The sequence below is a fragment of the Mesitornis unicolor genome, unplaced genomic scaffold (genome assembly GCF_000695765.1).
Source record: "Mesitornis unicolor isolate BGI_N332 unplaced genomic scaffold, ASM69576v1 scaffold21594, whole genome shotgun sequence".
NCBI lineage: Eukaryota > Metazoa > Chordata > Aves > Mesitornithiformes > Mesitornithidae > Mesitornis > Mesitornis unicolor.
The window spans coordinates 30,748-49,383 of NW_010182332.1; the positions used below are offsets into that span (position 1 = coordinate 30,748).

The window sequence follows — 18,636 nt, forward strand, 5'->3', positions numbered from 1 at the left end:
AAAAGCCCTACCTGTCATGCCATGAAGGAAAGGTAAACCACAGCAGAAGACGAAGCCCATGAAACACTGAGAACCTGTTCACTGGAATGAACAGCTTAAGGCAGCTGTCAACAAAGTACCCCGCCAAAGGAATATTTTAAAAAAAAGAAAGAAAGAAAGAAAGAAAAAAAAAAAGGTAGTGGAAACAAAAAGGAAAACGGCTGAGTTGTGACACTGTGCATTATTACAACACCAACAGATTATTATACACTCGAGGTTTCTCAAGTAATGAACATGTAGCCATTAAACAAATTATTACTCTCAAGACATTTATTACAAATGTCAGAACTTATTCATAAAATAAATCTGACTGAAAAAAAAAAAGAAAGAAAAAAAAAAAGCCAGAGCTGGGATCTTACATCTAAACACAAGTATACGCTGTTTTTATGAATAAGCAGTATTAACTACATTCTTAAAAGAGTTTTAGTGCATTGCATTCTTAAAAAAGAAAAACATTACCACCCCAAAATGGTTCCTACAACATTTAACAGTTTATAGAACTAGCCTAGTTATTTTTACCTGCCTGTTACTAAGCCCACGTGTTAGAAGAGTGAAACCTCTGATTTTAGGCTAAATTCAGACTTCTAATTCATGATGAAACTGGTTTAAAAAAATGCTTGCTTTACCAATTTTGTAAGCAAATGATGTTAATCAGTGTCTCACTGCCATACCGCTACCACTATTGCCCCAGCGGACCACCCTCTCCTCCAAAACTTGCGATGCAATAACAGTCAGAAACCTTTCAATCTGGTAGTTTTGGTATTAACATTAAATTAGACATTAATGGTTTTCATCTAAAAACGTATAAACTAAACCACCTCTTTTATTTTATGCATTAAAAACAATGAGGTAGGCACAAAAAATAAACATATGTAGTTTGGATTTTACTTCTCTTTTTTTTGTTTGTTTTTTTGTGGTTTTTTTTTTTAGTTCTGCGAGTGCAGACTGTGGTAAAACTGTTGTTGCACTTCTAGGTTTAAACAAAAATTAAACCTTTAACTGAGGCAGTGCTAATACTGTGACATAACCAAGTTCTGGCCTAACACAGAATCATTATAGAAAATGAATTTTTTCTTTTTTGGTTTTTTTTTTCCTTTTTTTTTTCCTTTTTTTTTTTAAATTTTATCATCTGCACATGTTTCAGGCAATACCTGGTACACAGAAAATGACTAAAGTTATTGGCCAAGCCAAAATAAAACTGCAGAAACAAAAAAAGCCCAAGAATTCCACCCCGAGCCCCTTCCCACCCTCCCTGTCCCCAAAAAAGAAGTTATCCTAGTCACTGTGTCTTTCACATTTTATAAATATTAACTTCTTAAAACCTCCACCTTCCTCTTTGTCCACATATTGTCACATTACAAAAAAGAAATGTCAATTAAATACATTGTTAACATCACTAGACTAGATCCGCCCTCTGTCTCAGCCAGTCTGACTCTCTACGCCACTTCTCACCTTCTCTTGCCTGCCTCCTGTCCACTCAACAGCGTGTTCATGGTACGTCTGGTTGCCTTCCTTCCCTTTTTTCCTTCCCTTCCCTCTCTGCCTTAGCACTAACCATCAGAGTCCTTCAAAGCCTAGGAATCCTGGAGCTGAAGGGAAAAGAAGACCTGTAGCTTTCTAGCGTGATCCCAAACCTCAAAGACATTGTAGCACCTGATGGCAATATCTTTACAGCACCAGCTGCGCCGCAGCCTCGGTTGAAAAAACAAAAAGAAACCTAACACCAGCGATGCCTCCACACACATTTACATAGAGCGCTCCATTAGTGCAGGTCTGTACTCCAGTTGAAAATAATTCCGAGTTATGAAGATCTCAGACTCCGGATGTCAGCAATTCCCCGTCAAATCCCACCACTTCTACCAGCTCAGAAGAGAAGTCCTGCCAAGGGTCATGAAATAGACTTGACTGCTTCCACCCGACCGCACGGAGGCAAAGAAAACCTGCGAAGAGAAGAGATTGGTAAATTCAACAGGTAGGAGGACACAGCAGAGGCTCTAATTCACCTTCACTGTCCCTGATAGTTGCAGCGCAATTGCAGAGCTGTGCTGGGTCCGGTGTGGATGGAGTTGACCTTTATAGCAGCTCCTATGGTGCTGGGCTTTGTGTTTGTGACTAATCAGTGCTATTAACAGATGTTTTGGCTACCACTGAATGCTTGCACAGTGTCAAGGCTTTCCCTCTGGCTCCCTCACCCCTCCAAGGAGAGTGGGCTGAGGATGGACAAGAGGCTGGAAAGGGACAATGGGGGAACAGCCTAACCAAGCTGACCAAAAGGACATCCCATTAACGTCTAACACCACACTCAGCAGTAAATGCTGAGGGACTGGAAGAGGACGGGCAGGACATTGTGGTGATGACATCTGTCTTCCCAAGCAAGCACTACACATGCTGAAGCACTGCTTTCCAGGAAGTGTCAGGACATCTGCCTGCCAATGAGAGGTTGTGAATGAATTCCTTAATTTGCCTGGCTTGTGTGCACAGCTTTTAGTGTCTTTATCTTGATCCATGAGACTTTTTGCCTTCCTTCTATTTTATCCCCATCCCACGGGAGAGGGGAGCGAGCGAGAGGCTGGGTGGGAATTTGGCTGCTGGTTGGGCTCAACCCACAAGTACCCAGTTAAAGTGCATGTTTACCATCTTGGGAAGAAATGAGGTGAGGAGGAATGATACCTTGTCATTGCGTTCGCATAAGAACTTGAGTCTTTGTGCCCTTTTGTGCATGAACACCCCATCCAAGTGTCCAGTTTCCACCGAGCGTATTTCGATAGCTTTTTCTCCCCAGCCCATGATCTGGTTGGATCGGATGTACGCTTTGGGAAGAAAACACAGCACACAGCCCATTAGGACAGGCAGAGGGCAAGATGGAAGAACTGAAAAAGCAGCAGAATACACTGATGCAATGTAGTTAAAAATGACCTGCATGTACTTACTATAACTACACACATGTTCAGAGTGCTATTTCTGTCTTCAGCATCTTCGTGATGCCTGAAAATACCTTCCCCGTGGGTTTCCACGTTAGTAAAACATGTCTTGCCTAAGCATTCATGGACCAATGGGAACCTTCTTACCTTCAACTAAATGGAAGGAACATTGAGGTTTCACACAGGCTTTTTCTCCCAAGTTTGGCAATGAGATAGGATAATTAGGTGTTGACAAGGAGACAGCAGAATCCAAGGTTTAAACAGCCTAAACCCATCCACTCCCGAATGTCCCTAGCACCAGCTCTGTGTCTTAACAGTGTTACTTTCCCTCCTTGAAGGAGTTTGTCAGCAAAAACAGAGAAAGGGGAGAGAGACAGGGAAAACTAGAAAAAGATTAGCTAGACTCCCTTAATAGGGGTAATACTTCAAAAAACTGCTCTTCTTCTTGAGAAAGCCAACTGGTGTGAAAGGTATTCTGTATATCCTGGAGAAGAGAAGGCTCTGGGGACACCTTATAGCAGCCTTCCCATACCTGAAGGGAGCCTACAGGAAAGCTGGAGAGGGAAGGCTGGCTTTAAGGTGAAAGAGGGTAGATTTAGATTATAAAGAAAATCTTTACGCATAGTGGTGAGACACTGGCACAGGTTGCCCAGGGAAGCTGTGGATGCCCCCTCCCTGGAAGTGTTCAAGGCCAGGTCGGACAGGGCTTTGAGCAACGAGGTCTGGTGGGAGGTGTCCCTGCCCATGGCAGATGGGGTTGGACCAGGTGATCTTTAAGGTCCCTTCCAGCCAAAACGATTCTGTGATTCTGTAATCTTAAAAGAGGTTCATATTAAGCTCTCCAAGTGGAAATACTATTATTTTTCATACCACTTTCTTTTGTGCAGAAATAAAGCAAAAAATCAAGAATTTCTCCTTAAGGCTGTCACTGGGGGAAACAGATTAGTAGCAGTGTGAGGAATAAAATCTGTTCCTAGTAGCAGTAAAAAAAAAAAATCAAATAAAGGAGAAAGTCACCACCATTATGAAAAGGTATATTCAAAAAGCAATTTGATGGATAGTCTTAGGAATACTGCCAAAAATAACATATGGGAAATTAATGAAGAATAAGCTGTCACCTCTGATTTGCATGCATACTTAACAGAAAAATAAAAAGAAGAATGATGGCATTTAGCTATTAAAAAGATTTAATTTTGCAATGCTTCCCTTTTACAGAATTTTTCTCCTATTTATTTCCAATGAAATTAAATCAAATAATCTACAACAGTATAATGTACACCTAAAACATCACATGTACCATCCTGCTGGAAATGTATTTATTTAAAAAATATGTCACTAGTGCTAACTGGGCCAAATAGCTTCTAAAAATTGTCAGATGAGATGTTCAGATGGTGTCGGCTGCCTCAGTGCCATTTACTTCACAGGCACTCCAGTCCCCAAAGGCTCTACAATTTACCAGCTGATAAATTCTACTTGCTTTTAGACCTAGTCAAGAGTTAATCATCACAGGGATGAACACGCTGTGCATGTAACTTATATAAATTTCCTCCTCTGTTATTGTTCACGCTGCTCGAAGAGCTATCAGCCGTGACCTCCCAACACACACATCCGTTCCACAGCACATAAACTCAACGTGTTTGCCAATCAAAATGAAGGTGTAACCACAGCCCATGCTACAGTCAGCACCAAAATACGGCGGCACAGGCAGCAAGAGAGATCCTGGTGTGCACGTGCATCTGTAACAAATCTGTGCCTGTTTTACTACACCCATTGCTCCCACTCTCAAAACAACCTTATTTTGAACTGGAGATATTTGGGAGAATTACAATGCTAGGATAGATAAGCAACATGCTGCTGAAGTGAAGTAAACACATCAAATCAGATATACAGCCATTATCAATACAGAATTTCAAATAATAGTATCTTACCCATCTGCTACCTTACATGTCTTTACACTGAAAGGACTGTACAACTTTGTGGCTGTCTAGCAAAAATTCTGTAGACACCCACTGAGGTCTTGTTGTTTATTAAATGAGTTTTTCATTTCTGAACTCCACAACTTGCTTGTTTGGACTTAGTTCTTCAAAACTCAGCACAGAGTACATCCATATGATTACTCTCCACTTTGTGCAGCTGTTTTCCAGGAATACTACAGCAACACTGTTTCTGAATCTGAAGACAAACCTGATCCTCCTTCCTTCTGCCTGCGTCCACATACTCACACCCTCTAAAGGCACATTTGACCCTCCCGGGGCACTTACCAACTGAAGTTGGCATTTCTCCCCACTGCAGAACCACATCCTTGGTGATCCTTCCATATGTGTTAACATAAACTCCTTCATCCTCGTAGCAAACCAGTAGCTCCATCCCATCCGTGTTTGGGAGAATGATGATTGCATGAGGTTGGATACTGCTCTGGATCTAGAGATGGAAGAGAAGAGGAAGCCTTTTAATGCCACAAAGCCTGTGCTGGAAGAAAGGGTTTGGTGAATTTTTTGATATTTGGTTCACAGCAGATTTGGGATTCACTCACTTTAGAAGTGCTAGCTCCGCTCTCCCCAAGCTAGACACGCTACAAAGTGGAATCAAAGGCCTGGAAACCTTTGGACCACAAACAGGTTGCCCAGGGAAACTGTGGATACCTTCACCCTAGAAGTGTTCAAGGCCAGGTTGGACAGGGCTTTGAAGTGCAAGGTGTCCCTGCCCATGGCAGGGGGGTTGGACTGGATGATCTTTAAGGTCCCTTCCAGCCCAAACCATTCCATGACTTTATGAAATGCTCCCATTTTAAGGCAGACATCTGAAACCAAGAGTGCCCATTTCTTTCCATGGGCAGAAAAGGAGCCTGGGGCAAGCAGCCTGGATGAAGACTTTGAATAGTGCTTGGAGGGCTGCACCACACACTGCAGGCCCATCTGACACCTCTGTGTACAATGAGCAACAGGAAACGCTGGCAGCTAAGGTCACCTGGCCTTTGCCGACCATGCTGAATCTTATCAGTGGACTGTTATGTCATCTGTACTGCCACCTTCCCTGCAGCCCCTGAAACAGTCACGTTGGCCCATGTCATATCTGAGTGGGCAGCTCCAAACCATGAAGGCATGCTGACCATGAGGAGAGGACAGAGAGTGAGGCACAAGCACCCAAGCACAGGTGGCCGCATCTGCTCAGACTCCTCCACTCAATTTACTGCTGCCAGCCTCTGCCAGTGACCGGCTGACAGCCTGACATGTTGGTCATTTGAGGAAAGGAAGAGTTGGGGAGCGAACCAGAAAGAAAATAAAACCCAACCCCAGCAGCGGCTCTTACATGTGTTGGTAGATAAATATCATAGACCGATCCTGAATCCACATCAACGGCATGGAAGCCGGCGCAGGAGCCGTAGATCACCTTTAGTCTCTGACCCTCTTCTACGGTGAGATCCACCAGCAATGGCTTATGTACCAGTTCTCCAAATGACTGCAAGACAACCACCAGTGACATTTACTTTACTGCTAAGAACCATGGTGACTTCCATAGAAAGATGCCCTAATGTACATTTTATGGTTTATTCCTCCCACACGCTGCTGGCCTCTATCCACCAGACCAGTTAGGCCTTGTCATGGACAAGTACAGATTGCTCTGGACCCTGTTGCACTTCAATCACATAATGCTGTACACTATTCTCTGCAGGGTTTACTTTAGTTGGTCTGTTTGTTTTTTAGTAAGAATTGTTTTACCCAAGCTCAGGGCAATTTGACATTCTGGTAGTGTTAACTTCAGTCTGCACAACTGGTAGTAACTGTCTCCAAATCGGTTTGGTAATTATACCAATGCAGCTAACTTCATAAAAAAAACCTAGTAACAATTATGAGTATCACTTAATTATTTGTTCGGCTCAGATGTTTAGACTTGGTTCACTTCCCTGTGCCTCATGTTTTATTTAGAGAGGCAAAACAAACAGTTGTGATAGTGTGTCATTTTGATTATTAGTTTATGCTCATTTACTATTTAGAACTTTAAGTGTACTGCATCTTTGAGCTGAAGAAGCTCCTAAATTAAAATATAACATGAAATTCATAGCAGATTTACCAAAGAGCTTGCAATAGAGCCATGAAAAAACACTGAAACATTTTTGTAAAAGGTGTAAATGCAAGTGGCTGTAAGAAAATTCTACGTATGGCTGAAATATACTGTTACCTTAAAGGCCATAAATTTATGGTATGGCTTTGGCGCCCATGCATAGACTTCCACAGAACTCTTCAATGCAATTACCAAGAACTTGATTCTTTCATATTTTACTGAAATTAAAACAAACAAACAAACAAACAATTCAGCAGTAATTCCAAAGTCATTCCATTTACTTCAGAAAAGCAGAAAATGACAGTATTTCTCCATACTACATACATTTGGAGCTTTCCCGTAACACTTTTCGGATTGCTAATTCTAAGTATTAAAGTATTTTGACACATTTATGCCAGCAAATCATTATTCTTATCAGTAACTGAACCTGTCATCATGTTTTGAAGTACCTACTTGGTACACACACTTATTTTTTTCCCACATTAGACAAAGCATGCTCATCAAGACAAGAAAACTGATTTTCAGACAGGGCCATTTCCAATAAAAGAAGACTGTAAGTATGGCAGAGTGTATTGGCAGTTCCAGTCCCAGCACTGGCAGTGGTATTTTCAGCTGATGGCAAAATTCTCCAGAAGAAAGGAGGAAAAAAAAAGGAACTGAAATAAAAATTTAAGAAACAAATCCATTTCAAAAGCAAAAGGCAAGTGTGATATTGGAGCCCTTTCCTTTGTCCCTAAAGCTTGAAATAACTCATTTGGGGGAAAAAAAAGTGCTATTACATAGCTGATCCACAGATTCACCAATATATCTCTGTTCCCATATTCAAACAGCTGCCTAAATTAACCAAAGCCATTCCAGAAGTGTTGCTGGAGCTGCACTTCCAGCTGCCATCTGGATTTGGGAAGGAACAGATCATGGGGACTTCCAAATATTGGGGTTTGTTAACCTGTTTCCAACACTCTTTTAGGGGGAGAAGAAGAAAAAATAGCATTATTTGGATGACAGCAAGAAACCTCAGGAGGTTTCTGCTACCTCTTTACCCCAAGTTTTAGGGGAATATGACACTTCCAAAACAATGAGTAGTTCCATGCACCTTCACTTTCTGCCACTGTATCTCCCAACCAAAACTGATTTTGAAACATGGCAGGAGTGAAAACCTCAGACTTGTGAGAAGAACACTTCTTTAATAAATACTTCACTAAATGCTTTAATAAATGGCTTTTAGATTATCTTACTACTGTACAAGCCTGCAGTTGTCTCTTGGTAGGTAACGAGGAGACAAAGCTATGACTTACTCTTTTTTCACTCTGCAGGGAAGCAAGACTACTGAACTGCAAGTGCTAAAGGACTTGATACTTTTTCAACAGACAAAAAAAAGTCTCTTAACCTCCACAGCTGTACTGACTGAAAAACAGAGCTTTTGTTCAGTCTTGTCTAGCTCACAAGACTTCTTAGAATTTTTTCTCAGGGAGGAGGGGAGCGTCGAGCAAAACCACCTTATCTGTGAAAGGGAACCTTTGATAAGCCTCATTCTTTCCTCTGGGTGCTATCTGGGAATTCACCCAAACCTTAAGTTTCAAAAGAGCAATTTATCATTTAGAGGAGCCAAAAAGTGCCCGAAGCAACCAAGATCCACAAATACCACTTCACCCTGACATCAGAGCCCCCTGTTGCATCAAAGAGACAAGGAAGCGACCAGTGCCAGCTGCCTCGGCGGCAGCCTCCAGACCACCAACCCAACTACTGGCAGGGCTCATCATTCTTGGGAACTGCAGGACAGCTGTCAAAGAGGCCTCTCACTACCTGAAGAAGTCATCTATGGTTCAGAGGGAAGTTCAGTGCCAGGCTGCAGCCCAGGATAACAAACCCCTTCTTCATCTGGAAGAGAATGCTCTTTGTTTCCAAGGCTTCCCCTGCTGGAAAGCCTCCTTTCAATAGCTGTTAAAGTATTGTCAACAGGCCAGTCCATTATGCTGCTGACACCCTGGGTTATGACACCAGAGAAGTACATTATTAATTTTTTGGGGGGTCAAGTTCCTGGTTCTGCAGTCACTTACACACCCCACTAGCAGGTTCTTCCAAGAGTTGATGTATGACAGGAGGAGACTGAGCTCAGTCCGACTGCTGCTGCTCCACACTGACTGGCACAGCTGGAAAGGGACTGAGCTTGCTCTTAGGAGAAAACCAAATCAAAGGCAACATCCAGTGCCCATTAAGATGCATCAGGAAATCAAAGCAGGAGAAAGAGCTCTTGGTTCATACCTCCACCTGCAGGGCAGCAGGCTCACTGCATACTCTGCAGACTGAATGCTACATGTCTTTCACTAGTTTTGGTGGAAGTCTCTCCAGCCAAACCCATTTAAATTACTTAAAACCACTCAAAAAGCACCTGCCTAGGGAAAACACACTTCATCCCATAACTGTATTGCAGTGGATCTAAGAGAGCAGTAGGAAATTTCATGAGCTAAGGGGAATCAATGAATCATCCCAGAGTTAGACATATGCTTGTTCCCAGCTGTCTCCCCAAGCATGTGCACTAGCTAGGCTCGCTTTGTCCTCCCACCCTTCCTTTTTTTTCCTTGCCTTTTCTTTTTTCCCCCAGTCTTTAATATCTACACCAAAGAAGAGACTTTTCTCATTACATTCCAGCATGTGATTTTTATCATGGTAAAAAAAAAAAAAAAAAAATCAGGAAAGCTGTTGGTGAAGAGAACAGCTACTGCTTGACAAGAGTTTTTGGTATTTTCAGAGTTTTTTGACCTAAAAGGGTCAAACAGAGGTGACAAAATGTTACCAGCCCTCATTGCCCACTATCAGCACTCCTCTAGAATTTGCATCCACTATGGGAAGGAGACAGATGGGGATTTGTGCCCGCCCGCTCCAGTTCACAGCACAGCATCCCACCGCAAAACCTTTCCCATATTCAGTTTAACTCAGTAACTTGCCACCTATTCTGGTGCTCTGCCAGAAAAGTTCTGCCTGAGGAATAGGGAAGACAGCTAGAACTAAAACCAAATCTTAAACCCAGCAGCTGCATGCACTGCAGTTCCCTTCCCAGCCAGCTTTTATCCCCATGATTTGATTACTGCATTTGCTACTCACCAACTTTATAGTGCACACAGCCTTCCAAGTCGCCCACCGTCGTCCAGCCCTGTTTCTTTTCTACTTCAGGGTCGTTGTGAAGGATTTTATTTCTTAACCAGGACAAATAGTAAACTCGCAACTTATTCTTCTTACCTGGCCACGAAATGAAAAAGATTGGTTTATCTCCATGGGAAGAGAAGTGTAAAAAACCCTGCCCAAGCAAACAGAAAGCCCTGCAGAGCAGACAAAGACAACAACGAAGGAGAAACTGCTGCAACCACAGAGATCTCCCTCAGTTTTCACATCCACAACAGCTTTACTCCAGACTCCTCCCAAACACATGCTTTCCTGATAATCAATGACAGAGACACGTGGTCATACACATGAACATAAAATGATGAACTCAAGGGATCAGCACCTCGGTTGTCTGGTTCTTAGGACGCAAACATCTTTTATTAGAAAAGGGTTATACTCCCACAACAAAAGCACCGGAGAATCACGCACTGAGAGAAAAAAAAATAGTATAGCAGAGTCAGAATGGTTCTTTTTCACCCAAAACTGTAGGAGAGCAGCAGGATGGAATTTCAGGCCTGAAATCACCTATACAGCTATCAGAAAAGAGTAGCACTGGTTTGAAAGAAGAAAGCAGAAGTGAAGAAGAATATGGTGATGAATGTATTTTACAAATACTTCCCAGTTAGTGACCAGGACATTTCCAACCCTTACTTTATCATCCTGGTCAAGTTATATTAAGACTGTTCATTATTCCCCTAGTGGAAAAGCATACCAAACAACAGCATTAAACAAATTAATTACTGAACCACTCTACACCAGTTCTGTTACAAGGAAAGATGTACGATATCTGAAATCTGTGAGAGAATTTCACACAGCCCATGCAAAACTCCATCCTCTTGCTAAAAGCAGATGACTGCTTTGTCAGCAGCCCTTCCTTTGTGCTGCAAGGGGTCTAACACTTAACAGGCTCCACACAGAAACTACTAGAAGTGTTTCTTCTCCACAGGTGACAGAATCTACTCGCCCAGCCTGCCCTATCTTCAAGTGACAATGCATCTGCCACAGTCATCAAAATCCAGCTCAGACTCTCAAGTCTCACTATGAGGCGGCCTCTTTGAATTCAGAGCAAGGTTCACGATAATCTTTATCAGTGACTCTAACAATGAATGGTCTATGAAACATTTGCTGAACTAGTGAGGTGGCAGCCCTAAATGCACATACTCAAAGCTTGCATCCTGCTTCCTCCAGCTGCTTTGCTGCCTGAAGCCATTACAGTCCCACAGATGAAGCTGGAGGCGAGGACGAGAGATCATGAAGTTCTTCAACATGAGGGTGGTAAATCACTGGAACAGGTTGCCCAGAGAGGTGGTGGAGGCCCCATCCCTGGAGATATTCAAGGTCAGGCTTGATGGGGCCCTGAGCAACCTGATCTGGTAACATTGTCTCTGCTTATTGCAGGGGGTTGGACTGGATGATCTTTAAAGGTCTCTTCCAAACCAACACATTCTATGATTCTTTGATCCTTCCTTTGACCACGGGCCATTAAAAAAGGCTCCATGAGGTCTCTGTGTAAGGAAAAGAAATAGGAGATGTTCCCAGAGATCCAACTTGTCAGTGGAGTAGTTCCATGCTAGTGCTTTACCAGCCAAGATGAGGCAGCCCAGTGACTGTGGACGGTGTTTCCTGGCCCTTGGAGCTGGGAGGAAGTCAGTGCTGGGTTGGCCAAGTGACACAGCACTGGTCTGTGCTGCAGAAAGCCATGGCCTGTCAGGATGGTCTACCCAATTTGCTAATTAATTAGTCTTTTTAAGTTTCCACATGATGTCTATTGATGGATCAGTTCACAGCTGGCTGCTCATTTCAGACACAGGGATGGACGTCCAGCCTCAAACGATGCTGGCTGCAGCGGGACACGAAGCCTGAGCGATGAAACCATCCTGCTGTGCCCAAACAGCTCCACGTTTGGTTCCTGGAGCAGGCACAGAGGCCCTGCCCTGAGGGCAGAGGACACCCTAAAAGAGCTGGGCTCAGGAAAGGCAGCTGCAGGGTTCAAAATCAAAAACCTGTTCACTGCTAACTTAGATTTAAAGTGCAACTGGAGACCCATTTCCAAATGCTGGGCCTGCTCTTTCATTTTAAAAGCTCCTCTGCTCTGATGGCACAAAATGAAATGTGAAGTAGCACTGCACTGCTACTTTGTTTATTCACAGCAGATTTGGCAGTAAATGAGCTCTCTGATTTATCGCCTGATTTCATATTTATTAAGCCATGGTTCATAAAGGGACAAAGCCCCACCACTCCTGTAGCTTTCTAAAGATTCCGAAAAGGGACTAGAGCAGGAAATAATATTCCCAGAAATCTCACACCTGATGAAAGAAAGGTCCTCCCCATGAAAACACCACAAAACGACAGCCACAAGTACAAGTACAGAAACACTGAAAAACAGCAAACTCAGTCCAGACCAGAATCACAGAATTACAGAATCACAGAACGTTAGGGATTGGAAGGGACCTCAAAAGATCATCCAGTCCAATCCCCCTGCCGGAGCAGGAACACCTAGATGAGGTTGCACAGGAAGGCGTCCAGGCGGGTTTTGAATGTCTCCAGAGAAGGAGACTCCACAACCTCTCTGGGCAGCCTGTTCCAGTGCTCTGTCACCCTCACTGAGAAGAAGTTTCTTCTCAAATTGAAGTGGAACCTCCTGTGTTCCAGCTTGTGTCCGTTACCCCTTGTCCTATCATTGTTTGTCACCGAGAAGAGCCTGGCTCCATCCTCGTGACACTCACCCTTTAAATATTTATAAATATGAATGAGGTCTCCCCTCAGTCTCCTCTTCTGCAAGCTAAAGAGACAGTGCAGAAGGCACTGCAGCTCTGGGCAAGGAAGAGCTCAGAGGTCTCAAGGTCAGCACAATGCACCAAATGTTTTTAAAACCATCACAAGTCCTTGTCTACTGGGAGACAAACTCTCTCTCAGATATTTCCATGGCTTCAGCTTCCCCAGTAGCCCAGTCAAACCTGAAGACTCAGAACTAGCAGTACACACCGGAATTTCCCAGCACATGGCTAATTTTATTTGGTTCACATCATGTGCACCAGGGCACTTCTCTCCAACCAGAAACATTTTTCAAAACAGCAACGGAGAGAAGTATCTCAACTGTGTTCCCATTGTGTTTCAGTGTCTAGACCACAAGGAAAGTCACAAGACAGGAAATTCCTCTACCTTTCAGAAGCCTGACATAAAAAGAGCAGGACTGGTTATTTATATAAACAGGGCTATGTGTGTTTTTCAACAAGTGATCAGACCCTTCTGCCTGTAAATCTCTACCAGTCAGTTTAAACAGCTCTCAAAAATCTGGTTGTCTTTATTTTTTTTGGTCTAACTGTTACGGTCATGAAATAAGGAAGAAAACTCTGCCCCGGCCATCGAACGAACTGATCGGCCAGCGACTTCTATGGGAACCGCAGGCTCTGATTCTCCCACAGACATCCCTTCAAAAGCAAAGTCCTTTTTCCTACATTGAGTTACTGTTTTTATTGTTGCTGTGGTTTTTAATTATTAAGCAGGCAGATTCCAACCAGTTCTTCCGCTCTGTCATCCCTTCCTACCTTCCCAAGTGCCAAAATCAGCCACTTGGGCTGGCAAAATCCTCAGGGAGCCACAAGCGGAGCATGTTCTGTACGCACGTTGTTGCTGTCTCCTCCAGCATTTTTATGACGGGCAGCACTCTATCACCTGAGCAGCTGAAACGATGTTTTTGCCTCCCAGCAGTACATACTGAAGAACCAAGTAAGTAATCTGCTTTGACCTGCAAAGCTTGCTTGTGCCAGCTGTAGCACCTCAGTATCAAAAGTCTTGCTGTCAATAAGTTTTATAATTGAGGGAAGAATTTATTTCAGGTTTCCAGACTCAAAAGGGTGTGCATTAAAAGCAATTTTAGGTGACAAACCCCTAGAAATCCTAACGCACTGCAACTTCTTTGCACAATGTGGTGACACCTTTCAAACCTCACCACCATCAGCACATCACTTCCCAAAAAAGCCGAGGGAACATACGGCTGAACGCGCCGTAGGGAGCTGAACAACACTCCCAGTAGAGTGGTAGCAGTCATGGGACGAAGCTTGGAGGCAGCTCTGCAATCAACCAGCCAAAACGGACCATTTGCAGAAACACCACCTCATTTCAGCATACCCGGTCTGCCTGCAGAGCTGGAGCAATGCACTGCAAATAAAAAGACACCAAGGGAAGTCCAACATGAGGGTGGCTTAAATTGAGAACTGCAGCATAGAAGCCAAAAGAGAGATGTAAGGGGGAGCCTGGGCACGACAGCATCATGGTTTTGTCGAGTGTGCTTCCCCAGCCCTGCCCCTCAGTGCACAGGGATGTCTCTTTCGTGCCCTGTACTCCCATAACCTCCCATAAAATGCAGGAGATGGGGCAGAGATGAAGGCATAAATCAGCCAAGGATCAGCTGACTTCTTAAGGGTTAATGTAGCGTGTCTCCACAGAGGAAGCAATAGCTTTGAAGGAAACAAAGAAAACGGATGTGTCAGGGCACTTGGATCCTGACTGATGCAAACGTAAATAAACCTAAAACAATTACACACAAGACTGAATCACAGACACTTGTCGTCTGTGTAGGGTATGCTTCAAATCAACACATTTTACACAAGTTGGATTATACAGTATTTTTGTTTACAAGGTCTACTGTAGAATAAACTCTATCAAATGGCGCTTTTCAAACAGCTTACATTTTAACGTACAGCATTAGGCATCAAAAGAACACACAGCAGGCTGTGCTTTTTTTTAAAACTCTCCTTGATTCATCTTTTCTTTTTAAACATTCCACAGCATAGCTTTAGCTGAGCACGCAGCAAGCAACAAGCCAATAAAATATGGTTCTTCTAGACAGAAACAAAGTCTCATACTGATGACACCAGCATGGACACGATTCTTTGGATCTGCAGTAGCATAACACCACTAATGCATTCAATGGTATTAAATTGTCTAGGTGTGCGCCCTTCTGCGCAAGTGTTGGGAGAGCCACAGAGCTCCTCCAGTGGAGTCAGAGGGGTTCTGGAGCATCAACAAAATTTTGGGTGTCTCTGTACAGTGACACAGGAGCCACTGTGAGAAACTTCATTTAACGCAGAATCATAGAATGTATTGGGTTGGAAGGGATCTTCAAATGTCATCCAGTCTAAACTCCCTGCAATGTTACCAGATCAGGTTGCTCAGAGCCCCATCAAGCCTGACTTTGAATATCTCCAGGGATGGGGCCTCCCCCACCTCTCTGGCCAACCTGTTCCAGTGATCTACCACCCTCATATTGAAGAACTTTTTCCTAATATCCAACCTAAATCTGCCTTTTTCCAGTTTAAAACCATTACCCTTCCTCCTATCGCTACATGCCCCAGTGAACAGCTCTTTCCCAGAATTCTCATAGGCACCAACTTCCTTTCCCTGTCACACGTGCAGCGTAGCAAAGGCTGATTTCACAAACAAACCAAAACAAAAGGAAGGTAAATGGCTGAACAGCACCTGTGAGGAAAGATTAATGGTGCGCCACATCAAATTGCTTAACAGCAGGATAGCCTGATGCAATAACTCTCTGGAGCCGAAGAGTCTGGAACCTCAAGCTTCAGAAAACACATTTTTCATCAGCGCACACAAAACAAACACAACAGTCACCACCAACCTTCATCTCTCATTGCTCTGCCCCATCTGCAGTTGCACCCAGTGAGAGACAAGGCCAAAAGCTGCACCAATCTGCCTTCTCACACTGGTACTTTCCACATCACGTACACGTTGTGCTCCCCTCTCACAAACACACTCACATCACTCTTATTTCCTTACTTCACAAAAGCATTTTCCATTCTACAGATTTTAACACACAAGATGTCTTTAAAACCAAGTAGCAAATCACATTTTGGCTTGAAAGAGGCCAGGGTGAAATTAATCATGACAGAGGGAACAAATGCCATTTTTACAAACTTTGCCAAGCATTAAATTACAGCTCCCAAACGCTGAACAAAGCTGGACATTTCCCCAAAACCCATGCAGCATTTTTAAAGGCCACCCCACAGGAGGAAGGGGAGGGTGCAAGCAGACACAGGGTGGTGTGTGGAAAATGATTCACTTGCAGAAACAAACTGTAGACTGAGAGAGGTGAAATGATGGAAAACCCACTGACTTCAGTCAAGTCAGGACTTCCCCCTCAACACACAGGCTGCCAAGAAAATGTTCTGCTATGCCAGATGGGGGGAAAAAAATCATGTTGAATAGTTAACTTTACCAGAAATTGTCACCAAGACATTCAGCCCTTCAAGTACATCCATTTGCTGGAATCTTCTTCGATTGATGAGCGGATAAACCTTCCCCTGACCACTTCTGTCGAGCAGCATCAGACCACTTTCAGTGCCCACTAACAAGTTCACTCCTAGAACAAAACCAAAGATCCAAGTTAGTAGGCAGATTTTCCACACAGTTTGATGAACTGATCCTTGATATAGCAACCGTCTTGTTTCAAGCAGATCTAAGCACTGGAGGCTGGCTCTCAGCTCCCTGCAGCCTAGAAGATCTCATGATGTAGAGGCTCTCTGCATCACCTGCCTGCAGTGACTACTGACATCAAATTGCAGTGCTCAAGAGACCGAGAGACTGGTAGGTCATGGTGAGCCTTCTAGAGCACCAGTTTCCTAACAAGAAGACACACTAATGTTGGAGGAGCAGTGAGGCACAAAGCGGTATCCAAGCTTATGTATTCCTAAGATGTGTTAGCTGTTGGTAGGGAGCTGGTAACAGGATGCTCTTGATGAGGACATGGTAAAAAAGCAGTGGTAGGGGTTTGGTTGCCATTGGAAAAGGACAGGGTCGGGGTTGGTCCTCAGCTTCCCAGCAAGCTCTTCCATCTGAATGTTAAAACTAAAGGAATTATAGCAATCTCATGTTTCCACAGATCTCCTAAAGATCAAGCTAAGACAGATGTGAAAAGTCAGTAGACCAGTTTTCTTACACAAAAGTCCCAACATCTACTGGAACACTTTCCAAGAGTCCACAAAACCTTAGTATTTAAAACAAATTACTTTTTTTTAGTAATAAATACATGTATATATATGAGACTAGGTTATAAAAATCTATTAATATAGCATCAGTCTTAAATTTCATAACTATTTATTTGCAATAGTGCTTCAGTCTAGGAGCTCAGATACAGTACAGGGAATGGAAATCAAACCAAACACATGACTTGCTTTATTAGACTTCTATGTTGCAATCCCAATGTAAAACTTGTTATCCTTAAGCATAACAAAATAGTGAAATAAGTAAAGCAAAACTCACACAAGATAAGTGTGACAGCAGTGAGATGCCTTCTCACAGTATCGAAAAAGGGCATTGCTCACAAGGATGAGGAACGCTACCTAAACATCATAGTTACCAGGCATGGGAGACATTTGCAAAAGGGAGGGAACATTCACTCTGACCCAGGAGGACACGAGGTGTCTCCCAAAGGGGACAGGGCGTCAATGGGGAGCAGAGCAGCAGTCAGGAGGAGGTAGTAATGGGGAAGGGGCTCGGGATCCTGGTGCTGGGGCACTCCAAAAAGCCTCTGGCTGGATGAAAAAAAACATGCAGAAGAAGAAAAATGTAGACATAGAGGAAAAACTTCCCAGGTCCCAGCAGTCCTCAGAAACCATCAAGTCTCTTTGCTCAGATTTGCTGCTCCACTCCTTCTCTGCCTCCTCCATGCAGGAGAACCCATGGATGCTGGCAGGCACAGAGCCTGTAAGACTCCTGTAAGAGAGGGCCTGCCGCCCTCCCCAGCTCTCCTTCAGCTGTCGCTACCTCCTCTGTCCCCTTCCTGACCTCCTCCTGCTTCTGCATCCCCACATGGGTCTGCACCCACTGAATCCCTTCCCACAGCCCCCAGCAGTGTTTCACCTCAGGAGCATTTCACACTGATCATCTCCTGTACTGGGAGACATCCTCAAACTGGGAAGGGGTAGAAGGAAGCAGGGAGAGCAAGGCATGCGCTGAGTCAGGGCTCGGCATGGGCGGCAGCAGCAGCAAACCAGCCAAGGAAGCGCCCAGCAGTCTCCTTCCTGCAGCTCCAGGACCCCTTGACTAAAGCTGTGATTCAGTTACAATATGTATCTTTTCCAATGTGGATTACAATTCAAAGCAAGCCACATGCAAACTGCTCCTTTATGGTCCTTTTCCCTCTTTGCACACCAGGGCTCAACTGCTCCTGCCTCCACCCTCATTTCTTCCTCTGCTGCCTTTGTGGTGCAGTTGTTTCTACGTCGGGTTTATGTGTGTGCCCATCCCCGACCCCTTCCCTTAGCTACATACATTTTGAAATGAAACTAATGAGGCACTACACTGGCAGCAAGCAGTGCCTGTATTTTAAAATGCTGGTACTGTCTTCATTCACAGCCAGCAGAGCTCTTCTACTGGCACCCTACAATTAAGCATTTCTGGTTTTTCAAACAAATGGAAATGCTTCCTGAAAAAGTAC

General features: G+C 43.8%; 1 protein-coding gene across 1 annotated transcript in view; it reads right to left on the reverse strand.

The window, feature by feature from the left end:
- Positions 1-1,570: 1,570 nt before the first annotated feature.
- Positions 1,571-18,636, reverse strand: part of MAP4K4 (mitogen-activated protein kinase kinase kinase kinase 4) — an 88,303-nt gene continuing 71,237 nt past the window's right edge. The window contains 7 exon segments of the mRNA XM_010183743.1: positions 1,571-1,979; positions 2,710-2,849; positions 5,222-5,381; positions 6,270-6,419; positions 7,140-7,240; positions 10,125-10,259; positions 16,417-16,560. Of these exon segments, the coding sequence (XP_010182045.1) occupies positions 1,896-1,979; positions 2,710-2,849; positions 5,222-5,381; positions 6,270-6,419; positions 7,140-7,240; positions 10,125-10,259; positions 16,417-16,560 (914 nt within the window). The 3' untranslated portion in view covers positions 1,571-1,895.